We start from the raw sequence: 27,125 nt of genomic DNA, 5'->3' as shown, positions 1-27,125 counted from the left end.
GCTGTCAGCACAGGGTCTGACGCGGGGCTTGAACTCACTAACTGTGACATCATGACCTGAGCCGAAGTCGGACGCTTAACAGACTAAGCCACCCAGGCGCCCCAAAGAAAAATTACTTAAAAATTATTTTAAAGATAAAATAATAGAGGAATTCTTGACACAAACTGTATTTTCACATTACTTCTGTGACAGAGACTAGCTAGGTGTTTACTAAATGTTGTCCTGGGCACACTGCTGGAACTATACTGTCTAGACTTCTTTGAAATGAGATATGGCCAAGTGACCAAGTTCTGGCCAAAAAATGCTTGTGGAATTGTACACCACTACCAGGCCTAATAAATGATTCTCATACTCCAGGCAATTGTAAACTGTAGAGCCCAATAAGAGCAGTACTCCAATTAATTTTTTTTCTTTAGGCGTTCCATTTTTTGATGTCCACAAAACCCAAGCGAAGCCATCTCAAAAGGAGCCTGGGTTACTGAATCTTTATGCATAAAAGAGCCACCTGTTAATCAGAAACACCCACTCTGATTTGCTTTGAGTGAGAAATAAACCTCCATAGCATTGAACTCAGATTTTGGGACTAAGCTATTATAACAACAGAATTATATCAATACAGTCACTATGGTATAGAATTTCTTCACATTTCCTTCAAAACTATACGTAGTTGGAAATCACAATTATGTTACAATATAGGCTTTTCAAGTGCCTTCCAACTACAGGGGTCAAAATTGGTTCTGCACATTCTAAAGGCAACTAAGATCTTTCAACCTTTTTTAAGTCAACTGATTTCTCCGTAATGGCACAGAGTTCAATTAATTTCATCTATCATTTTTAGATCCTTTCTTTCTCTGCATCAGACTCTGTGCTGACAGCTCAGAGCCTGAAGCCTGCTTCTGATTCTGTGTCTCCCTCTCTCTGCCCCTCCCCGGCTCGCACTCTGTCTCTAGCTCTCAAATGAATAAACATTAAAACAAACAAACAAACAAAGAATCTGAATTTTATTCAACCAAATGGAAAACCACAGAATTTTTCAATGGCACAGTAAATTAACTGCAATCGTTCTTTCAAGATTTCTCTCACAACATCCGTAAAATGAATGAATACAGGGGGTTGAGGAATGAAATGTTTATGTGCACAGGAGAGTGGACACTAGATAAAGTAGAAGGATGATACAATAACCTAGGCAAAAAGTAACTGGAGTCCGAAATAGGGTTAAAGACTCTAGAAACTAGAAGGAAGACAAACACAAGTTTCATTGTGGATTCAGATAGTTTGCCAACTGGTCGTATGTTGAAAGAGGTTAGTTTAGTTTAGCTTTTTTCCTTGAACAAAATTAGTGTATACGCTTTCATTAAAACAAAATTTAGGGGCGCCTGGGTGGCTCAGTCGGTTAAGTGTCCGACTTCGGCTTGGGTCATGATCTCACGGTCCGTGAGTTCGAGCCCCGTGTCGGGCTCTGTGCTGACCACTCAGAGCCTGGAGCCTGTTTCAGATTTTGTGTCTCCCTCTCTCTCTGATCCTCCCCTGTTCATGCTCTGTCTCTGTCTCAAAAATATATAAACGTTAAAAAAAAAAATTTAAAAAAAAAATTTAAATAGTACAGAGTGACATTAAATAGAAAAATGTCTTCTGTCTTATTCTTAGTCCCTCAATGTAATATTTACTCATTTCTGCTTTTATTTCAACTGGCTACTGCAGTAATTCTAAATAACATATTCATACTGCTTAGTATAAACTAAGAATCTAATCTCATGACCATGTGCACAAGGAGACAATAAAAATGTTCACTGTGTATAATTTGTAACAGTGAAAAACTGAAAACAACTTATAAGTTCAACAACAGAAAAGTAAACACACAGTATACTCAAATGACAAAAGGCTACACAGATCAATACAAATATAAAAAATGTTAAGTGAAAAAGAAAGTTGCAGAAGCAAAGCTTTAATATATAAGTACTACGACTAAGTAGATAAAAATAATACACATGGAAGTATAAACACACATGCTCAAGTACCAAAAACAAATTCAAGAGGGAAGGAGAGAAAATACATAGGTGTGTTATGTTTTATTTAAAAAAAAAAAAAAAAAAAAAAAAAAAGCTCCGAAGGACAGCAGATGGGACACAGACATTTGTTTTATTGTTCTCTATCAATTTTCTTTTAAACAGAAACATTTTGTACCTTTATTTTCTTTTCAAATTTTTATTTAAATTCTGTTAACACACAACCCAATACTGGTTTCAGGAGTAGCAATCAGGGATTCATCACTTACATGTAACACCCAGTGCGCATCACAACAAGGGCCCTCCTTAATACCCATCACCCAATTAACCCATCCCCTACCCACATCCCTCCATCAACCCTCAGTTTGTTCTCTATCTTTAAAAGTCTCTTCTTCTGGTTTGTTTCCTTCTCTCTCTCATCCCCACCCCCCATATGTTCCTCTGCTTTGTTTGTTAAATTCCATATATGAGTGAAATCATATGGTCATACCTTTATTTTAGAAGAAAAAAACTTACATTAAATACTGAATGTATTACAAGGATTCTTCTGTAATCTACTAATTCTTCTGAGTATCACTTCAGATTTTGGGTATCACTTCAGAAAAAGCTATTTCATTCTGGCGTTATTTACCACCCTACTGACCTCTGCTGGTCCAACAAGGGTGAGGATACTGCAGTTGCCTTCCTGTCTTTCTTGCTTGCTGAAGATGACGATTTAGGGCTTGACTTTCGCTTTGGAGATTTGCTTGACTTTCTTAGAGAAGGAGATGGAGATAATTTTGATCGAATCACTTCTGGTGAAACCTTTTAAAAGAATTCAGTAGATCAATCAGAAACTCCTTCAATCATGGGTGTTATAATCAGATAACAAAGCAGGTGTTTCTAAATCATACCAAAATTCAAATGAAATATTAAGTGCTGTTACAGCCACCAAGTGTTAGTCTGACTTCTAAACATGCGCTTTTAACCAGTATGCTAATTACAATTACCTGCCCTAACATAACACTATTATTAACAAAGCAAACCAAAATTATACAATTTCAAAATCTCCTCAGAAAAATCACAAATTACATTCCAATAAATTGTACCCCTACTCTTTAAAAAACAAACAAGTATTCTAGACATAGCTTAGGCCTAAGAAACAGACATACATAGATTCAAATCCCATTTAACATTAGCCGGTGAATCTACACGGCACAACCTTAGTTTTTTCACCTGTCCAAAAGCAAAAATATTTCCTATTTATCTAATAGAGTAATGTGAATATTAACATGTAGTTGATTTACAGTAACGTGATCAACTTATCAACATCCTGATACAATTTAAGACACAACAAATGGCTAATGAGTTCTCTGATCAATACCCATGTTGACATTAATTGCTAACATGTATTTCAATAGCATACCTCCTTTTTAATAATAATTTCTTCTCTTTTGTCCATGTTTTCTTGTTCCAGCTTCATTAATTCCCTCTGTATCTTCTGACGCTTCATTTCCAATGACAACTCATGAACATAATCATAATTAATATCTCCATTGTCAGAATCTTTAAGATAAAATTCCATTACTTGTCAGAAACTATCAAAATTATCTACACCAAAAATTAGAGAAATTTTTTCAACTAATTTTTTATGCAAATTAAAATGGTGGTCTTTCATTAGAATAACATACTTCTCAAAGATAAAAAATATATACTGTTTCTATAAAGGGTTAAAATCAGTATGGCTGATTTCTTTATGAAACGCCACACATTTTTAAGCCACTTGGGTTTTCTTAAAGTGATTTTGGGTTGTCTGGCAGTTGGGTTTTTGGTTAGGAGAAGGGATTTCACAATTTTACCGTTAAAAAACTCACATGTAAATTCTAAGTATTAAAAATACCAAAGCCTTCAGTATTTCAGGCTGTATATATGATTTCATTATGTCCTTGACTTTCTTAAAGATTCATCAGTATTAAATGAAGGTAGCATTAGGTGTCCTACATTGCTTCCATATTTCTTAGTGACACAACTGATTTCTATCTAAAACTAAAGTTTGGTAATTTTAACACTAATGTGTATATGAGCTAACATCCGAAGGATCTGTAACTTTTCCATTATAAGCGATTTGTGATAGTTCCTTAGATCAGAACTGTCCATCTCCTCAACAGATGTGGTACGATGTCTCTATTTCCATTCATTTTTTCCAGTGGAAAAAATATAAAGACTTGTTAAGGAAAACAAAAAACAAAAAAAAACAGGAAAGAAAAAGAAAGAATGATGTGCAGAGCTATTCCTTCGCAACATGCAGAAGTTTTCGGGGGCTACTGGCACTGTCACCCAGCCTCTCACCCTCATTTGTTATACATAAATGCCAAAGAGCCTAGAGGAAGGAATTTCAGTGACTCTTATCCTAACACATGACAATGTTGGGCTACAATGATAACAAACTGAGGTGCCTTTTCTAACTTTTCTAACTTTTGGCACTGAAGATCACCATTCCTTAACCTGGGGTAAAGAAATAAAATGAAGAGCTAAAAAACGACGATGATAAATAGTCCTATTTGTCGAAAACACAAGAAAATGAACATCATTGTCGTGTACAGATCAAATACATTATAATGCCAACTATCCATTTATTTGCTTGGGAACAGAGAGGGTAACTACATATCCTCTATCTGTGTAACTAAATTGATTGCTCATCTTATATTGGAAGATGATGACAATTTTTCAGTAAATATATAAAATAGACTAAATCACATTTTTCAGTCAGAAAGCAATTACTAAATATTTAAGGACTATATTTGCTAGATATAATTTACTATATTTAAGAACTATATTTACTAGATAAAATGATTGGAGATACTGAATTTAATTAAATAAATAATGGCTATCTGTATACTATTTTGTACTGAGACACTTTGTATCAATGAATAATAGGGTTCAAAGATTCAGTTTGACAGTATTCTCAAATTGCTACCAGATAAAATTCCATAGCTAAATACTAAGTATGTATAAAACAAAGGGAAGAGTAATTAATTGTGAAGAATGATTTATAGTGTTTTTAATGGTATTATCAATAATACCCTGCACCCCTCTAAAAACTACTACCTGGAAATATCACCAATATAGAACACAGGTAAGAAATGAAAAGTTGGCTTTCAGTCTTTCAATCCCCAGGTATCCTACCAAAGGGGTAAGCCTGAACAGTTAAAATATGTCAGAGTCAATGTACTATATTTTGCTCAGAGGAAAAGCTCTCTAGTCTTTACTCAGATACGATTTATTCTCATTTTATGCATAGCTATTATAAACAAAAGGAAGATGTCTTCCTAGCCTATAAGGAGATGAAATACAAAACAGACATGATGCAACCTGACAAAAAAAAAGAAGTCTAAAAGCATTTAATAAATTTAGAAAATGTGTCTCATACCTTGAGGTTATCATTATAACTGCCTAATAAAAACTGATTCATATAGATAGATGATTAGTCTAAGTCATTAGAAAAATGTTAAATACAATTAGAATGGCATATTTTACAAGGCAGCTATTTTTAAAAATATATACAAGAATACAATACATAAGGTTGACATTCCTCATACATACAGAGTTCTTACTGATTGAAAGGAGAATGCAAGGACATGAACAGGCAATTCACAAAAAGAAGGAAATGCAAATGGTACCTAAATATGCTTTTTTCATGTATTAAAGAGGTGCTTTTTTCTAATTATAGTATTAGGTATTAGAAAAGGTATAGATAAAAGGTATGTTCACTCTTTGAAGGTTAACAATGCAAAACTAGGACACTGGGACATCTATCTTGGAAAGTAATTAGGCAATGTGGGTAAAAGCCTTAAGAACATTAATACCCTTTAATAAAACAATTTTACTTCTAGTAATCTGTTTTATGCAAATAATCATAGAAATATACAAGGTATACGTATATGGATTAACGGTTGAGTATTTGCTTCTGTCTTTAATATATACATTCTCACTATTAAAAGTGTTAATTCTTAAGTACACAGGGTGAATGGAGAAATTCCATTACACTCCTCCCAGTGCTACCTTACTCCAGTGATAACAATGTTACTAGTTTAGTGTTGTATGCATAAAAATAAACCTTTATATTTATGCTCTTTAAAATAATGGGACTAAAACTACACACCATGCCCTATAGAAATACCTTTCTACATCATACAAAGAGGAACCATTTTAACATCTGAAAAGCATTTCATAATATGAACACACTGTAATTTAGTGAACCAGTTTCCTTCTGATACACATTGTTTTTAATATTTTGCTCTATAAACAAGACTTCAATGGACATTCTGACACCTTCCTTGGTTCACAAGTGCAAAGTATTTCTTTAGGGCAGATTTTTTTTTTAATGTTTATTTATTTATTTTGAGAGAGAGTAAGCTAGTGAAAGAATGGTGAGCAGGTGAGGGGCAGTGAGACAGGGAGAGAATCCCAAGCACACCCAATGCTATCAGCGCACAGAGCCCGATGGGGTACTTGAACGGTCATGTACCGATCATGACCCAAGCCAAAATCATGAGTCAGATGCTTAACCAACTGAGGCATCCAGGTGCCCCTAGAACAGATTTCGTAAGCTACAGAGTTGCTGGATCAAAGAGAAGTGTAACTTTATTTTTAATACTACCAAACTACACCTCAAAACAGCTTTTACCAACAGAAACTCCCATTTCTAACATTTATATTTTTCATTTCTGTCAATTTGATGGATAAAAAATGCTACCTTTTTATTTTCCTTGACTTCCTTCTGTAGTGAGCCCGAGTACCAACTGACCATTTCTATTTCCTCTATGAATTACCTATTTAATTTTTTTTTGCCCATTTATCAACTGGACTGTATTTTCCTTTTATTTGTGGAGCTCATTATATGTTTATATAGTACTTTTACCATGTGCTTATACATGTTATACATGGTAAATATGTCCTTTTGGTGATCTACTTCTTAATTATTAAACTGTAGTTTAGTTACACAGAAAATTTAAATCTTTATGTACTCAAATAAGGCTTCTGGGTTTTATGCCTTACTTCAGGAGAATGTACCCACCTATAAGATTACCAGATACGTTCATTTATTTCCTCTTCTACTGCAATGACACTTTTCCTTTTTATGTTACTGCACTAGTCAGTATGGTAAACAAATAAGATGAAGTTTAAGGAACCAAATAAAAAAACAGACTTGGGAGTAAGGAGTTGGAAATACAGGCAGCAACCAGATAATGAAAAGTTCTGTACAGTAAGAATTTGTACTTGGTTCCTGAAGGCAATGGGAAATCCAAATTTTATTTGCTTTTTTTTTTTTAATGTTTGCTTATTTTTGAGAGACAGAGCATGAGTGGGGGAGGGGCAGAGAGAGAGAGGGAGACATGGAATCCAAAGCAGGCTCCAGGCTCTGAGCTGTCAGCACAGAGCCCAATGCAGGGCTCAAACTCATGTACCATGAGATCATGACCCAAGCCTAAGTCGGATGCTTAACCAACTGAGCCAGCCAGGCACCCCGGGAAATCCAAATTTTATGCAGAGGAATGAAGACATTTATTCTTTCAAAAGAGCATTCTGGAACTCAGAGAGTGGAAGAAGATATTCACAATATGTGTATCTGATAAAAGATCTTATATCCAAAGTATATAAAGAATTCCAAACAATTAAGAAAACAGGTAATGCCATACAATAGGCAAGTCTGGAACACACAGTTTACAAAATAGATTGTACAGTGGTCAATAAACGTGAAAAAGTTGTCAATTTTATTAGTCATTAGGGAAATGCACACTAGAACCACAATAAGATACCACACACCTCCAGAATGGCTAAGATGAAAAAGATAAAAAGTACCATATGAAAAATAATCATTTTTAATTTGACATTATCTACCAAAGATGAACATATGCAAACTCCATGATCTAGCAATCCAATTTCCAGGCATAAGATGAAGAGACATGGGTACAAGTTTAGCAAAAGATATGATTAAGAACAGTAACAGCACCCTACTCATAACTGTTCAAAATTAGAAATTATTCAAATGTTTAGCACCATTAGAATGGATAAATTATGACATATTCATACAATGAAATCCTATACAGCTATAATAATTAATAAACTACAACTATGTGCAATAAATAATAGTTAATCTCAAATATATTGTAAGCAAAGGAAGCTAAACATAAAAAGAGTACTGCTATATATTCCATTTATACAGAGCTCAAAAACAGACAAAACTAATCAATGGTGGTAGAAATCAGGGTAGTAGTTATCTCTGGGAGGTGAGGGTTGGGAGTTAGTGACTGGAAAGGGAGCACAAAGGAGTTTATGGGATCCTATTAATTTTCTATTTATTGACTTGGGTACAGATTATACAAGTTTGTTCTGTCTGTGAAAATTCAGTGAGTTGCACACATGAATCATGCACTCTTCTGGATGTATACTACACTTCAGTTAAAAAAATTCTTTTAAGATTATTCTGGCTTTCAAGTGGAGAATAAATTAGAAGACAAGATTAATAACTTCAAGGCATGAGATTAGGAGGCTATTGTGGTAAAATATATTTGTATGCAGTAAACAAATATCTTAACTTAAATATTAGTAGTCATTTAGAAAAAGAGGTGGTTCTGAAAGATAGGCAGAAATCTCAGAACTCTGTAAACATCTAGGGTGAGGGGAAGAAATATCAAATAATAACTCCCAGGCTTTGGGGGACCCAGTAGAAAGTGGTAGTCTTAGGGAACTCAGATAGAGAGATCCAGTTGACAGATGCCTCAACTGAGAGCTCCAGATACTGGATTCATTAACACACAGATGCTAATGACACCCTGAAAGGATGACTTCATCTGGAAAGAAAAATTAAAATTGAGAAGAGGTGGCTAGGCAAAGGGAAAACAACTGAAAGCAGAAGCCACTTCTAGAAACAAGTGGTTCTCAAAGAGGGGTCTGAGGACTCCTCGGGATCTCCAAAACAATTCTTGGAGTTTCAGAAGATCAAAAATATTTCTACAATACTACATCACTTGGGTGGCTGGTCTACTATTCTCTCCTGGGTATACAGCCGGGTTTTCCAAAAGTCACATGATACGCAATACCATTAACAGATTGAATGCGGAACCAGACATAAAAATCTAGATGTCTTCAACTAAGCCAGATGTTAAAAAGATTTACAAAAACATGTAAAACACTGCCCCCTCCTTGTGATTTTATTATTAGTTTCCAAAACCAATCTATTTTCTATAAAAGTATATGTTGGGCTTATTATTTTCACTGTTCAATAAATTCATAAATAAGTATTTAAAAATTTTCTCAGATTCGATTTCTAATATGGCAAGAATTAAAACAAATAACCCACTAAGTCAAAAGCTGTTTGGGATCCATAAAAAAAGTGAAAGTGTCATGAGACCAAAAAGTTTGAGAAATACTAATACAAAGCAATTTCTTCTGAGTCTAGCTAAAACTGCTATTCACGTTAGATTTAAAACGTAGAAAGTCTATTAAATTGGTTCAGTGTCATTATCTGGGGATTGAGAGGACTATATCCATGCTTCAATATTCTTCCAAACATGTTTTAATCCATAGAGACAAAATATCAAAACCTGTGAGTTCAAATCAAGAGAAAACTGTAATAGCCATGTGTAGATTTTATATGTAAAACTATTATAAAAGGCATCTACTCACCTTTTAAATGATTTTTGTATAGTAAAATCACTTTAGTTTTTTTAAAGATGATAGCCTAGAGCAAAACCTTGGGAATCAACATTTAAGGGATAGATAAAACACAAGGAGCCTCCGTTCAAGACTGGAGGGCTTCAAAGGAAGACAGAAAAACTGAAGAGTGATAGATGAAATCCAAGGACAAAGTGTTTCAAAAAGGCTCTCGAATGCTGCAGAAAGATTACAGAATAGAGACAAGTATCAGGGTGCCTTGGTAGCTCAGTCACAGTTTGGCTCAGGTCATGATCTCACAGTTCATGGGTTGTAACTCTGTATATGGCTGTCTGCTGACAGCTGGGAGCCTGGAGCCTGATTTGGATTCTGTGTCTCACTCTCTCTCTGTCTCTCTCCTGTTCACACTCTGTCTCTCTCTCTCAAAAATAAACAATTAAAAAAAGAGAGAGAGAGAGACAAGTATGTCTCTATTTATTTAGCAAAGAGGTCATCAGTGACCTTGAAAAGCCATTTTACTGAAGACATGGGTCAGAAAACTGAGCAAGTATGAGGTGAAAAAAGTAGAGACAGTAAGGCACAGAGTTACTTCACAAATTTAGTTGTAAAGTGGGGATAAGCCGGGTGATGGGTAAAAGTCATGTGGGGAGAAGAGAAAGAGTGTCCAGATGGATGTTAAAGATGTAAAAGAGAATGTATAACAAATGAACAAGATTGCAGAAGGGGGAGGAAATCAGATTCAGGACACAGGAGTAGATAACCTTATATAGCAAGAGGGAGGCTTCTTACAAAGAACAAAAGAGAAAGAATAAAGTTCAGGTGGGGAAAAGAAGACCAGCTTGTAAGTGTGGTAGCAGGAAATTGAGGGAGTTACTAGATGGTGAGTTGCATCATCTCTGTGTAGTAAAGAGCAGACAGGAGACATGAAGGGTCCACGGGGAGATCTGAGGAGAGAGTCTGAAATAGCTACTATGAAGACAAGGAGGAAACTCTTCTTAGGCTTTTATATGGGAATAGAGAAATTTTTATTTTTAAAGATTAAGGGGTATCTAGTATATTTCAGAATATTTCTTATCTGAAAGTAATTAAAATGAAAAGAATGCTGAGTGTGTTTAGCTAATCCCTTCATAGTTAGGCAAAGTTTGCTATCCAACCTCAAACAGTCAAGATTTATAGTATTTTATTTCGATATATGAACTATTTAGTCACCTACAATGAGACATTATAGCTGCTTCTACTACTATTTTGTAAGAGGTATTACATTGACTTATGAAATCCCAATAAACTAATCATAAGGAAATTCCCTATCTGCTCTTAGGAGTAAGTTTTAAGTAGACAACACTGTCCAGAAGTGGAGTGGATTTCCTAAAAAAAATACTGATGTTCAAATTACAGGAGAGGCATTTAGCATACTTTTGAAGTCTCAGAATATATCTCTTTAGAGACTGTTCTTCAATGTAATAGTAAATACTTTAGGCTTACAGACTGTTGGCTCTCGTAAGTACTCGACTCATCTACGGTAGGTCAAAAGCAGCCACAGGAAATATGTAACCAAACAGGACTGGTTGTGTTCCAATAAAACTTTATTTGCAAACACAGGTGGCTGGCCTACAAACTATAATTTTTTTAACTCTTGGTCTAAGTTTTCAGTTTACTGCTAAGGAACTTGCTTAAATTCTTACATTCTTTAGTTTTGTCATGTGTAAGTAGAGTAACAAAGCTACTGAATTAACGAGGTAATTACATAAATGATACTGAAATGCCCAGCACACCCAAAGCATTCAATAAATGTGACTTTCCTTTCTCTATGTGGTAGTGTGAGGCTCTACTGCTCACCTTCAGAAGGTCATAAAAGAGGAAAAGAACATTCATGGTAAGAAAACAAATGCTAACTTGTTAAATGATGCAAAGATGATTTTGCTATTACTCATGAACAAATCCCTGGTCTCAATTAGTATGTGAATTGGATTTCTTCTGAAAGGTGAAAGTCTACAATTTCTTGGAAATAATTTTCCCAGATCTTTAAGATTTAAAAATCTTATTTTAATATTTTATGTAATACAAACAAAATTTAGGGGCACTAGGGGGGCTTGGTTGAGTGTCTGACTTCGGCTGAGGTCACGATCTCACGGCTCGTGAGTTAAAGTCCCACATGGGACTCGCTGCTGTCAGCAGAGTCTGCTTCGGATCCTCTGTCCCCCGCCTCGCCGTCCCTCCCCTGCTTGTGCTCTCAAAAATAAACACTAAAAAAAAATTTAGACTTAATTTTTTAACTTAATTTTTTTTTTAATTAACCCTTAATTTTTTAAGGGCCTAAAAACACTTAGAAAAGTAATACAATTTCAAAGGACTGTGATGCTGCCCAATGAAGTCCTGGGGGGGGGGAGGGGGAAGGATGGGGAAGTTGAAAAATGCAGTGTGAATAGCCTTCTCTGACTTTGTTCCGCTACCACATGCTATTTTCTGTATTACGACTCATTAAAGTGGAAAGACGGCAGTAAGATGATTCTGAAACGAGGAGGTAACAGTTGAAAAGTGTTTTGAAACCCAAAAAGTCTACAAAGTGAATAATCAATAGCTTGAGTATATAAGCAAAGATTCTTGCACTCACCATCTCTATTAGTTTCCCATTCTACATTTTCTTCTTCACTTTCGGGAGTTCTCTCCTTAGTGATTTTAATGTCTTCCTTTTCCCTATGTCTCCCTCTCGAAGATTCTTTCTAAAAAGTATATATATACATACAGATTACCATATTTTTTAAAAATTACGAAATAGTTACAATACAGAATATTTCTAGCTTCATCTTTGTTTCATTAAAGAATCTATTTAGCAAATAATCACTTATCCACTAAGTAGAAGCGACAAGTTCTAGTGTAGCACCATAATGAAAACACTGTATTTTATCAAACAGCAACTTGGTAAAGTAAGGAATAAGATTTTAAAATATACAATGCAAATATTTAATAAGCACTGGATAGTCTAAAACATACCAAGTTTCTACTTCTAAGTTTCTAGGGGGAAAAGACAGTTTAAAATGGATAAAAAGAAACAAAAGGATTTTTAAGTGACTATATTAAAAAATGACTAAAAATGGCTACAATTTTCACAGTAGACTCAGAAATACTGATCTAAAACTTATCATACACTTAATGTAACAGCATTTTCCTGCACACTTAAAGATTAAATCCAAACTCACTTGGTAATTTTACAAATGCTTTTTTAAAAAGATGTTCCCCTATTTTGATGAAATCAAAACGGTGGCTAAAATGGTTAGAAAATTAGTCCTTATACTATAGTTAAAAACATAAAAATTTACATTTTATTCCAGGTGTAACAGTATCCTACAAACAGAACAGGGCGATTTCAGCTTGTAAAATTTAATTAAATAACTATATAAGATAAAGACTCCAAACAACATTTTACTACGTGGTAAGAAAATAACCAGTGTTGTAGAATTGTTAACCTTCCTACCACAGTGTCTCACTTTTATTAACATTCTAAATCCTGACTATGTAAGAAACTAAAACTCAAGGACATTAATTGCTGAAAGTTCTTTCTGGGCGTTACCAAACATAAAATGGCGCTGCTTACAACACAAATTAATTTCTCTCTGAAATCTTTTTTTTAAAAAATCTAGTATATATTATAATTGCCCTAAATTTTACATATTTAGGTACAAAGTCATGGTGTATCACTTGCTAAATGACACATATGGTATGAAAATAAAGGCTGACAAAAATATTAGAAAAGGCTCTACAAGAGTGGAACCAGCCATGGAAAAATACTAGGAGGGAGGAAGGTATGAAGGGAGGGGAGGGAAGGAAGGAAGGAAGGAAGGACTAACTCCTACTTATATATAAGACAAAAGGAAAAAAGGGACACAATTATTTTTATTCTTAAAATATATTCCATGGATTATCAACGAGGAACTATTTTACATCCCATGTAACTTTTCAGTGTTCTGTGGATTAAATTTACTATAATCTTACATCAGTACAATTTATATCAAAAAAATTTTATAGGAAGTTGTCTCCAAATTATTGAAAAATATAGTTTTCTACTTAAAGTAGCATGTAATACCCAACTACTAATTTAGTTGAAAAGGATTTCAGAGAAGTAGTAGTTGATACTGCAAAATAAAATAACCTGCAAGTGTGTAGCAAAGTATTTTTAACAGATTTAGAACTAAAAATGCAATCATCTCAATAAATATTAATAACATAAATATTTCCAATATTCACCCTATATAAATAATGTAATTTTTGAATTGCTATTGTTTTTTTAATATGACATAGTAGCTTGTCACCTTATTTCTTTTAAATGCAAACATATTAATTAGATGTGCAGCTGGGGGTGGAGGGAGGGCTGGGAGGCTCAGTCGGTTAGGCATCAGGTCATGATCTCATGACTTTGGCTCAGGTCATGATGTCACGGTTCAGAGTTAGAGCCCAGCATCAGGGTCTCTGCTATCAGCACAGAACCCACTCTGGATCCTCTCTCTCCCTCTCTCTCTGCCCCTCCTCCCCTCCTCTCAAAAATAAATATTAAAAACATTTTTTAAAAAGATGTGCAGCCGTTTGATTACTTTATTATGTATTCTAAATTAGTCATCCCAGAACATGTACATGTTGAAATACTTGTTAATGAACTAAAGCATTTCAGCCAGTACACTTGGGATGAGATATTTTAAGAATTCAGAATTTTTTTTGGACTTCAAAGTATGCTAAGTAACAACACCAACAGGGTCTACAGCAGCAACCTGTGCTCAAACATACTAATATCTTTGTAGCAAAACATGAAATCGCCAATTGTATAAAGACTATAATTAGCTTCATGTCAATTAAAATTAGGTTTTGCTGTCAAACAAATCTATGCCTCACTTAGAAAAGCTGGTATTAAAAATTTCTTACATTTCAGAAATGCAATAAATGATTGCAGGCTTTTACTTCAAATTATTTTCATTTTATTTTTAGTTTACAGTACACTCACATTTATTCCATAAACATTATATGTATGGATAGGTAATATTCATTATGAATTTTATTTTTTAATATCTTTTTAAATTTTAAGGTTTTTCATTTTTGAGACACAGAGACAGAGTGTGAGCAGGGGAGAGGGAGACAGAATCTGAAGCAGGGTCCCGGCTCTGAGCTGTCAGCTGAGCTCTGATGCGGGGCTCGAACTCACAAACCACAAGATCAGGACCTAAGCCGAAGTCACATGCTTAACTGAGCCAACCAGGCACCCCATGAATTTTACTTTTAGATAGTAAAGAGGCATTGCCAAGCATTTGATTCAAAAAAAGCTCTTAGGCTAAAAAAAAAAAAGTTGAAAACCAGTATTACAATAATTTGATTAGCAACTAAAGTCATAAAATGTTAGGAGTCTGTAAATAACATAATCCAACCTTCTCCTGCCCTATGTAGGAAATCTCTTAAATATCATATAGCTATGGAAGTCTTAGTAGATGAATAGAAGGAAAAATATTTACTCCCTAGGTCACCACTGATCTCTCTTCAGTGTTACACCCCTTAGTCCCCATTTTCAGACAGCTCCTAAGTATCAAAAAATTCTTATACTGATCACAACTCTCTTACACCTCTCCAGAATTTCTGATTGGAATCAGTTCTGACCTCTAGATCATGGGAAAATAAATCTAAACATCTGTCACCCATCAGCCCTTTAAATATCTGAACACTGTTACTAAATCTCTTCAACATCTTCTTAGACAAGGCCAAAGATACACTTCACATTGATCACGCATCAACATTTTGGAATTTTCCCACTTTATCACTCTGTCATTTTCCCTGGGCACGTCAATCTGCCAATGTAATTCAATAAAACATGAAAACTAAAATTTAATCTAGTCTTGCCACAGCAGCACACAGCATATGGCTTCTGCCTCTCCTGGTGTAGAACTGAAATTATACTTGCATTAATAAAGTCTAACTTATTTTGCAGGATAAGTTTTGGGTGAAGCTTACACAAGGTACTATCAGCTTACAAACTGCGTAAGTTTAAAGTACAGTCACATAAAATAAGGTGAACTTCAGGGCTGGGTGATGTAGTAACATACTGAAATCATTAGACATCAAACTTTCTTGTGTTGTTCCTCTCACAGCTCTGCCCTTCCTATTGCTGACTTCACACTAAGGCATGTTACTTTTCCCATAAGAAGCAATCTAGGTTCTCGCAGTGTGCTCTCCCTCAATCACGAAATGAGAATTCATTCCTTCAGTTTGAGTGGGCCAACTTCAGTCACATGACCACATCTAAATCAATAACAAACCGATCAATAAATCAAAAACTAATACCAAAGTAATGGCCGCAGGTGAAATGACTCCGGCCTGGTTCCTCAATGAACCGAATTAGCAAAGAGAATGGGATTATTATGACTGAATTAGACTAATCAGGCCCCAGCAGTGAACCAGGGTCAATTCCCCAAAACCACGATGCATCTACAAAATGAAAAAGTGATGGGATGGGTTCTGGTGAGTGCAAAGCAATTTACACTACACTTTTGGAACTACGCTTCACCTCTTCAAAGTACAAGGCCACACTTCCGACAATTTCATAGGCCAACACAAAACAGACTGTCCAACCTAGTAAACATTTTCTCTGTTCGCCTTTACGATTCACATTTCAGACCCTCCTTCTAAATCATTTGCTACTACCTTCCTGATGAGTATCTTTTTAGACATTCTGTATTTAGTGAAGTTCTCCTAGTAGCCAACACTCGATTTTATCTAAAAATGTCTGTATTATATCTTCATTCTTGAAAAATGGTTTTGCTGGATATATAACGATGGGTTGACAGATTTACCTTAACGTTTTGGAAATATTATCCCACTGTCTTTTGGCTTCCATTGTTACTGATGTCATTCTGTTGCTTCTTTGTAGGAGGATTTCCCTTTTTTTCTTGGGGTGTTTCTGGTATTTTCTCCATGATTCTGGTATTTTACAACTGCATAATAATATTCCATTTGATATGTATTGTGCCTTCTGTAGCTTTGTCTCATCAATGACAGAAAAATTCACAGCACTACTCCTTTTAATAATTGACTCTCCTACATTCTATTTTTTTCCTGGAGTTCCAATGAGAGGTACATTAGACTTTCTAAGTATTTCCCCCAAACTTGTGACAACAACTCTGTCTCCACAGATGGACCAAAAAGGCTTAGTCTCTGACCTGCTCTAATACTAGTAAAAGTCGTAAGGTCACCACTAGCTTTCACATTTACTATTTAATTTTCTGTTCTTGTTTCTTTGTTTTTGCTGCTGTTTTACATTTTTGAGAAAGCAGCAATGCATTTAAAATGTGTTTGTTGTCACTTATTCAGGATCTAGTTTTACTGTAGTAAGAGGACCCTCAAAGTATATAGTCCATAATAGTGCTGAAAGGGAAAGTTAAGACTAACAATTCTAAAAAAATAAAAATAAATTTTTTAAAGCCTAACAATTCTTTAGCAATCACATCAAACTTTGTCTACTGCTTAAAGTAGAGCCAACTATTTCCCTTTGACTTACCCACAACTATTAGTTCAAGCCACCCTAGGCCATACGAGTGCAACTGACATTTTGTTCCTAAAGTCTGTTTATCCCTAAAACATGTTTGTTCTTTGTTAATGACAGGGAATGGTATTAGTATGTATTAGATGAGACAAAGAAGATGGGAAGGGAAAAAAAATCTACTTCAACTATCTTTTCCATTTATCCCAGATAATTTCATTGCATTTCCTTATACCTTTCTAAAATTACTTAGGGGGTCCCTCGGGGGCTCAGGTGGTTAAGCCTCAGACTCTTAATTTCGGCTCAGGTCATGATCTCATGGTTTGGGAGATCAAGCCCCGCATGGGGCTCTGCAGGGATTTTCTCTCTCTCTCTCTCAGCCCCTCCCCTACTCTCTCTCTCTCTCTCTCTCTCTCACACACACACACACACACACACACACACACACTCTCTCTCTCTCTCTCTCTCTCTCTCAAAACAAACATTCTTTAAAAAATTTAAAAAATTAGTTGGAGAAACTTCCTTTGCAACTAATAGATAAAAATTATCACAGAACATTTGGTCAAAAAATAACTCCCTTATATACCAATGAAGTTCCCCCCTTGTACTAATATTCACTTTAAAACAACTGTGTAAATTTGTCCATTACTAGCTTAAAGCTATTATTGTTCCTAGTAATAATTCTCTATTATACTGAAGAATATCAAGTTTTAAACACTCAATGTTTCATACAAAGGATTTTGTCTTCTCATCTTTTAAAGAATAACGATTCCAAACACTTTTGCTCTAAAAATATGCTTAGTTACACAAAATACTAACATTATTAGTGAATTCTTAATTTTCTGTCAGAAGCTCTAGGATTAATGTTGATCCAAATTTTTCTTGCCTATAATTTATTACCACATTTTTACACCAAAGCTATTAACAATCAGAAAAAACTATTACTGAGATTATGGTTCTCACCTTAATGTTTTGAAACCTTTTCAAGTGGACACTTCTGATGAAGGTTGAAAACTTTAAAAAATGAACAATAATGGTTCATTGATTTTTGGCCTGAACATTAGCCCAGCTAACTCAGCCCAGTCTATAGATAGCTATTAGAACAAGCTGACATTGCGAAATTTTAAATCATTCACAGATTACAATCTCAGATCCTTTCAATATTATAGAAACACAGACAGTTAAGAAATGTAGATCTGTATTTGGGAAACTGTAGTATATTTTGTTTATAACCACTGAAGAAAAATCCCATGATAGGGTTAATGGAGATTTTCTTTTATGAAGTGGTCACAAAAATTACATTGTTTCACAATAAGCAGAGCCACAAATAAATAAGGTTTATACTTCAAAGGACATTCAACAGATCACCAAAATCAAGTCATCTCTAAACACTGCGTTAAAAACATTACCATGAAAAGAGAACAGTTTTTATCGTTGTATCTGTGCATCATACACACAGTGAAGTGCAGCAAGTATAAGAGAGGTAGGGAAAAGTAGAGACACAAGACACTTTAACAAGATAGTCTCAAATCAAGACCTCAAGTAGACAATGATATTAAAAATACAGAAGATCAAAACAGTAGATATTGTAGATATACTTGAGAACCTGAAACCAAAAAAATAGGAAATACTCCATCCTTTCAAGCACACAGGGAAAATTTAGATAAACTGACCTTAGGCCACAAAGAAAATCTTGGTAAAGTTGAAAAAAATAGAAATATAAAGAGTAATAGCAGAGAAGTTATTGTTTTTTATTTTTATTTTTTATTTTTTATTTTTTTTTAAATTTTTTTTTTTAACGTTTATTTATTTTGGGACAGAGAGAGACAGAGCATGAACGGGGGAGGGGCAGAGAGAGAGGGAGACACAGAATCGGAAACAGGCTCCAGGCTCCGAGCCATCAGCCCGGAGCCTGACGTGGGGCTCGAACTCACGGACCGCGAGATCGTGACCTGGCTGAAGTCGGACGCTTAACCGACTGCGCCACCCAGGCGCCCAGAAGTTATTGTTTTTAATGGAAATAACATACACACACATGCACACACACATACAACAAACAAAAGGCTCTTCGACCTAAAATTTTTAAATGTACAATTAAAAACTTATTGGATCATAGGTAAAATCCAAACCTAAAGAGGAGAATTTCTTGAAAATAATGATAATGAAAACATGACATATAAGATCAGATCCATAAATTCAGCTAAAGCTTTTAATGGAGAAAAGCTTTAATACTAATATAAATCAAATGAGAATAAATGCTCAATCAATTCAAAAAGAAAAAGGAACACAGTAAAGCAAAGACAGAATAAAAGAAAAAACAAATACATGTATTAGAAAAGAGAAAGAACTAATCTATCAATCCAAAAGCCAACTCTCTGAAAATCATTGGCTAACCTAAAGCAAGAAAAAAGGGAAAAAGCAAAAGTATCCCGAATCAGACATAACAAAATAAAAATAGGCATTAGAACAAAGAAAAAGAAAGAAAAACATGAGATTTCTTCACAACTCTATGTAGAAAGTTTTAAAACCCAGAGGAAATAATTTTTTAGAAAAATACAATTTGACAAAATTGACTTCAAAGCCAAAAGTCTAATTTCCATAAAAAAATAAAGAACTTTTCATAAAACAGTACCAGACTTTTTTTTTTTTAACGTTTATGTATTTTTGAGACAGAGAGAGACAGAGCATGAATGGGGGAGGGGCAGAGAGGGAGACACAGAATCCAAAGCAGGATCCAGGCTCTGAGCTGTCAGCACAGAGCCCGATGTGGGGCTTGAACCCACAGACCGTGAGAACATGACCTGAGCTGAAGTTGGACACTTAACTGGTTGAGCCACCTAGGTGCCCCCAGACTCAGTTGGTTTCACATGGGAATTTTACCAAACCTTTAAGGAGCAGAAAATCCCAGTACCACTTAGGATATTCCAGAGGAAAGAATTAGTAATATTTTGTTATTATACAGTACTTGGACTACCTGTGAAGCACTAGAGTGTTACTTGAAAGTAAACTGGAATTAGTTGTAAATGTACACTGCAAACTCTAGTGCAACCGCTATAAAAAAAGTGAAAATGAGTAAATTGATATGCTGGAAAAGGAGAAACTGGAATAATATAAAATTGCTCATTAAAACCATAGTAGGCACAAAAAGAGTGGAAGACAAAAGGAACAAAGAACAATGGTAACAAACAGAAAACAGTAACAAATATAATAGACATTAATTCATTTATATGAATACTTCCTTTAAACATCAATGGACTACATCAATGAAAACAGAGACTGTCAGAGTGGACTAAAAAATAAGACCCAAATACATGCTGTCTACAAGAAATAAATTTATATATAAAGACACAGAAAAAAAGGAAAAGAGATGGAGAAAGATATACTGTGCTAATACTAATCAAAAGAGAGTGGATGTAGCTATGTTAATTTCAGACAGAGCAGACTTCAAAGCAAGAAAAGTGACCAGGGACAAAAAGAGACATTACATAATGATAAAGCAGTCAATTCTCTAAGAAGACATAAAAATCCTTAATATATATGTGCCTAACAACAGAGTGTCAAAATACTTAAGGCAAAAACTGATATAAACTGTAAGGAAAAGGCATGATCCACTATTACAGTTGGAGACTTTAACATCGCTCTGTCAAAATGGACAGATCTAGCAAGGAGAAAATCAGTAAGAACATAGTTTAACTCAAAAGCACCATCAATCTATACTGGATACAACTGACGTCTATAGACTACTTCATCCAACAACAGCAGAATACACATGTTTCTCAAGCTCATAGGGGACACTCACCACAAAACAGACCATGTTCTGGACCATAAAACACACTTTTAAAAGAATAGACATCACACCATGTTTGCTCCCAGACCACAATGTAATTAAACTAGAAATCAATAACAGAAAGCTAGTTGGAAAATCCCAAAATATGTGGAGATTAAACAACACACCTCTAATTAACACATGACTGAAAGAAAAAACCTCGAGAGCAATTTAAAAGTATTTCAAATTAAATGAAGCTGAAATACAACTTATCGAAATTTGTGGAATGCAGTGAAAGCAGGGTTTACAGAAGAATTTACAGCATTTCTAAAACTCTAAAATCCATAATCAAAGCTTCCACTTTAAAAAACTGGAAAAAGAACAGCAAATTAAATCTAAAGTAAGCAGTGAAAAAGAATAAAAATTAGAGCAGAAATCAAAATTGAAAACAGGAATCAACAGAGAAGAATCAAAGAAACCTAAAGCCAGTCTTGGAAAACATCAATAAAATTGATAAGCTAGTCAGGCTAACTAGGAAAAAAAGAGAGAAGACATAAGTTAGTAATATCAGAAACAAAAGAGGAGACATTACTACAAATCCCAAGGACATTAAAAGGATAATTAAGGAATACTACAAACAATGCTACGAGCACAAATTTGATAACCTATATGAAATAGTCTAATTCCTCAAAAAAAGACAATCTGCTAAAACTCATACATGAAGAAAGACAATCTGAGTAAGCCATTCAGTTCCATTAAAGAAACTGAAACAATAATTAATAATCTTCTAAAACAGAAAGCACCAGGCCCAGGTGGATTCACATGCAAATTCTATCAAACATTTAAGAAAGGAATTAGAGCAATTCTCTACAGTCTTTTTCAGAAAATAGAAGCAGAATACTTCCTGACTCATTCTATGAAGACAGCATTTAATAGCAAAATAATACCAAAACCAGACAAAGACACCGCAATCTTCTTGTAATGACAAATATTTCTTAAGAACATAGATGCAAATATCCTGAAAATATTAGCAAATCAAATCCATCAATATATAAAAAGATCTGCCCAACACAACCTAGTGGGATTTATACCAGGTATGCAAGGTTGATTCACCAATCAAAAGTCAATTAAAATAATCCATCACATCAACAGACTTAAGAAGAAAAAATCATGTGATCATTTCCACAGATACAGTGAAAGCATTTGACAAAATCTAACATCCATTCGTGATAAAAACTCTTAGCATACTACAAGCAGAGGGGAACTTCCTCAACTAGAGAAACTAAAACTTAGGAAACTAAACATACTCATACCATATAATCCTATAGTGGCATTCCTTGGAATTTACTAAAACTGGTTACCTATTGGTAATAGGGTGGAACAACCAAGAGATAAAAAGACTTTTCTGAAGGTAAACTGTTTGGGAGATTTAACTCTGCAACCATGTAAATGTTTTATGATGAAAAAACAAAATGAAATAAAATAAAAAGAAACCCTAGAACAAAAATCAAAATTAAATAAAGCAATGCAACTGTTGTTATCAATTTTGTGGTCTGACCTCAGAGAAGAACTGTTTCAAGTGACTTGACATACAATAATTTGATTATATGTCCTTAACAGATTTCACAGGTATTTCCCTAATGGGATATATCCTAAGAACTACAAAGAAATCTTAAACTGTTCTCAGTAATATTATTGATATTATTGTTATTCTGGAACTATTAAACATAAGATAATGCAACTGAATGTCAACAGGGACTCTAATAGCATACTAGCATCCGTACAAGTACTGAAAATAGTGCCAAAAATTACCTGTCCGTGATATAAGCCTAGTATACAAAAGGGGCCACAACTCAACTCACTGTCTTCCCCATCTTACTTAATGGCATCGAAAACCTACTTAGGTTTAACATGTCCCCTCCACTCATTCTTTTGGTCATCAAATCCTACTGACTCTACCTCGTGCCTCTGTGTTAAATTTAGTTCCATTGTGTTAAATTTGGTTCAGATTGCCCAAACACATCCTTTGCAATAAAAATGTTACATGAGCCACATATGTAATTTCGGATATTATTGTTTCCATCTTAAAAAGAAAAAAGAAACAGGGAAAATTAAAATTCTGATATCTTTAACCCAGTCTGTCCAAAATATTGTCATTTCAACATGTAAACAAAAATTATTAATGAGCTACTTGACTTTTACTTTACATATCAAGGCTTTGAAATTCACTACGTATTTTACACTTACAGAACAGCTCAATTCAGACTAGCCCCATTTCAAGTGTTCAGCAGCCCCACTGGAGCACAGATGCCCCAGACCACCAGAGGTCCAAACACTGGCTACGCATCAGAATCACTCTTCACTCATTAAGTGAACTTACTAGTTGCAGGGTCTAGAGGCGAATCTGTGAACAAGAATAGATTACTGGCGTACAAATCTCTTTTCTCTTGCCAAACCCTGACTGACACATTAAGACTATTCACAATCTGATCGACCTAATCCACCTCTTCAGCCCTTATCACAAATTCACATGCTATAATTTCCATTCTTTGAACACATATCTTCACAGATTCTCAAACACACTAGGAGTCCTTTAAAACTCCTTATTGTTAGTGTGTTGGTTTTTTCCTCTTCCTAAACTTTCACTGCCCCCTCTTTCATCCTACCTATCCTTCAACACTCAGGGCAAATATCCTTTCCCTCTGTGAAATGTTCTATGGTTCCCCATGGAGGTATTTACTCTCTCCACTGTGTGTTTTATTCATCTCTCTGTCATACTATCGTACTTTATAGAATTACAATTTATCTATTGATGAATGTCTCCCCACAAGATCATGGGTTATCCACCTCATAACTCAGACACACTGGAGCTGGATTCAGTGGGACAGAAGGGGTAGAATTACAGTTATTTTGTGAAAAATCACACACAACCTATCTTAGCGACACTGTTATCTAAACTATAGGTGCCCCTACCTAAACTAAATGACTTTCCCATAGAAATTTATTACATTAAGATCAGCAGGCCCATGTGCTGCAGTAGGAATATCACAGAAACGAACAGCACTTGTTATCCTGCCATACAGATCACTCTAAATAGTTAATGCCCCGGTATCCTAGCTTATTAACAGTCTTCTCTAAGTTTGGATGGTCAATTTCCTAAAACCTTATCACTCTTGAATCTTCTAACTATAACCCTTAGGTATGCATGGCATTCAGCACCTTTGAGGGCTTTCTTTTCTAGAGAAAGTAAAAATCAGGCTTAAAAATTTTTTTTAATGTTTGTTTTTAAGACGGGGGTGCAGAGAGCAAGGGAGACAGAGGAACCAAAGTGGGCTCTGTAGAGAGCCGGACACGAGGCTGGAACTCATGAACTGTGAGATCATGACCTGAGCCAAAGTCTGACACTCAATTGGCTGAAACACCCAGGTGCCCCAGGCTTTAAATTTCTTAATGTAATGTCAACTTAGCTGTCTACTAAACCGATAATGCTGAACATATAAACCTTTATGATCAGCAACACACTTAGATTTAGGTATCTGTTAACAACCCAAATCTCCAAAGCTGATGTTCATCTCCTATAAAGGGCCTAAAGCCAATTTATATTAGACAGGAAGGCTGAGAGCTATTCTCACCCCTGTCCATACCATTTTCCAACAGTCACCATGGACCAGCCACTCATGCTTCTTTGTTTTACATGTATTTTCTTCACAGTAACACATTGATATAGCCATCAACTCCATTTTACAGATAAGGAAACTGACAAAGTTAAAAAACAATTCCTAAAATAATGTCTTCAGAATACGAATTCCAGATGTTTGCCCTTTAAACTACAGCCCATTTAGTGGTGTGCTAGACAGGTCCACACTGACTCACAAGAGCCAACTGTTAAATTTTTAGGAACTGCACAAGCCACTGTTAAACGGAGCTATGATTAAAAATTAAATCATAGGGACACCTGGGTGGCTCGGTCGGTTGGGCGTCTGACTTCGGCTCAGGTCATGATCTCACTGTTTGGGACTTTGAGCCTCACATCGGGCTCTGTGCTGACAGCTCAGAGCCTGGAGCCTGCTTTGGATTCTGGGTCTCCCTCTCTCTCTGCCCCTTCCCTGCTCGTGCTCTGTCTCTCCCTCTCTCTCTCAAAATAAATAAACATTAAAAAAAAGAAAATTAAAAAAAAATTAAAGCATATAAGCTGACAGTTAAATAATAAAAACAAAGGTACTACTTATTCGAAACTTACTTCCTAAATATTTTAGTACATTTTACTTGAGGTTAATTACACTTATTATATATGTGTATATACATCTGTGTGTGACATACATGTGAATAATACTATATAATGGTGTGAAAACGAGTATCTCTTCTCAACTCTGTATTCAGTGATATCACTTTGCCAGCTTGAGACCGAGCACGATGGGAGTACTTACACCAAAGAAACCGGCGAATCCTACAAAGCATGGCTCCCCACGCCCCAAGTGGTTGTTACATATTACTAGCAAACCACAAGTTCGCTCCTTATTCTGAATAATCAGTTATTTCAAAATGCAATATGCAAAATTTGCAAAATGCAAAATGCAATTTTCAGCCTCTATCCAGAAACTCTCATTCAGTAGATCAGGGGTAGAGTATCAGCATGTATTTTGCAAAAGACTATCCTCTAAAAACCTTCTGATACATACCTGTAGCTGAGAAGTACACTTTGAGATTTCTAAAGCAGTATTATGGATCATATCAGTCGTTAGAAGCTACAAACTTAAAACTGCACTACTTTAGGTTCCCAAAGAGAAGTCTCTACAAACTATAATGTGAAACTGTGACACAGCTTTTTTATCAAGGATCAAAGACAATCACAGGAAAGCTTCTATAAAGCTTAAATTATCAGAAACGTTTCTGTTTAAACAATAATCTTAATAAAAAGATTATAATATGAGACAACTAAGATATCCACATGAAAAAAAGTAAGGCTGGACCATACATAAAAATTAAATCAAAATGGATCAAAGCTAGAGCTCTAAGATTCTTTGAAGAAAACACGGCATAAATCTTTGTGACCCTGAATTAGACAATGGTTTCTTAAATAAGACACCTAAAGTACAAACAACAACAAAAACACAGATAAACTGGATTTCATCAAATTAAAAACATTTGTGCTTTAAAGGACATCATCAAGAACATAAAAAGATAACCCAAAGAATGGAAGAAAACTTTTAAAAATCGTATAAAAGGAATTTGTATCTAAAATACATAGAGTTGAAGGGGCACCTGGGTGGCTCAGTCCGACTTCAGCTTGGGTCATGATCTCATGGTTTGAGAGTTAGAGCCCCACGTTGGGCTCTGTCCTGACAGCTCAGAGCCTGAGCCTGCTTCAGATTCTCTCTCTCTCTCTCTCTCTCTCTCTCTCTCTCTCACTCTGCTCCTCCCCCACTCATGCTCTCTCTCAAAAATAAACATTAAAAAAATTTTTTTTAAATACATAGAGTTGTTACAAATCAACAAAAAGACAACCCAATTAAAACATAGGCAAAGGATTTGAATGAACATGTCTCCTGAGAAGGTATGCAGGTCGCCAATAAGCACAGGAGACGATATTCAGTATCATTAGCCATCAGGGAATTGCAAAAACTACAATTAGATTACCACGTCACATCCATTAAGATGGCTATAATGAATGACTTAGATAATAGCAAATGCTGATAAAGACACAGAGAATTGAAAACCTCCTACACTGCTGACAAGAATGTAAAATGGTGTAGCTGCTTCGGAAAACAATCTAGCAGTTGCTCAAAAAATTAAACATAGAGTTGCTGTATGATGCAGCAATTCTACTCCAGGATATAAATCCAAGAGAAATGAAAACATGTGTCCACTCAAAAAATTGTGTATGGATGTTCATAGCAGCATTATACCTAAAAGCCAAAAAGTGGAAACAACCCAAATGTTCATCTACTAATGAATGGATAAACATGATATGTTAACACAATGGAATATTATTTGGCAAAAACAAGGAATAAAATATTGATGTATCCTATAGTCTTTCATGAACCTTGAAAACTCTGTTAAGTGAAAGACACTAGTCAAAAACAAAACCACATATTGCGTAACTCCAGCATTATGAAATATCCACAGCAGGCAAATCTATAGTGATCATAAGTGGAATAGTGGTCACCTAGGGCTGGTGGTCAGTTGG

The 27,125-nt window shown here is 35.0% G+C and overlaps 1 protein-coding gene across 10 annotated transcripts in view; it reads right to left on the bottom strand.

Annotated features, from left to right (window-relative positions):
* The window catches only part of ZC3H13 (zinc finger CCCH-type containing 13), a 96,073-nt gene that overhangs the window by 58,142 nt on the left and 10,806 nt on the right, over positions 1-27,125 (bottom strand). For 8 of the 10 annotated variants that reach the window (XM_047852879.1, XM_047852860.1, XM_047852890.1 and 5 more), the window contains exons 5-8: positions 18,136-18,186; positions 12,274-12,382; positions 3,412-3,551; positions 2,650-2,810 (exon numbers count right to left, since the gene is read on the bottom strand). In XM_047852879.1, coding sequence (XP_047708835.1) covers positions 2,650-2,810; positions 3,412-3,551; positions 12,274-12,382; positions 18,136-18,186 — 461 coding nt within the window. The remainder of the gene's footprint in view (positions 1-2,649; positions 2,811-3,411; positions 3,552-12,273; positions 12,383-18,135; positions 18,187-27,125) is intronic. The other 2 variants (XM_047852899.1, XM_047852917.1) reach the window with 1 other exon arrangement.

Source organism: Prionailurus viverrinus, chromosome A1, assembly GCF_022837055.1.
Source record: "Prionailurus viverrinus isolate Anna chromosome A1, UM_Priviv_1.0, whole genome shotgun sequence".
Lineage (NCBI taxonomy): Eukaryota > Metazoa > Chordata > Mammalia > Carnivora > Felidae > Prionailurus > Prionailurus viverrinus.
The sequence above is the reverse complement of the archived record's forward strand: the minus strand, read 5'-3'. Positions and strand labels throughout refer to the sequence as shown.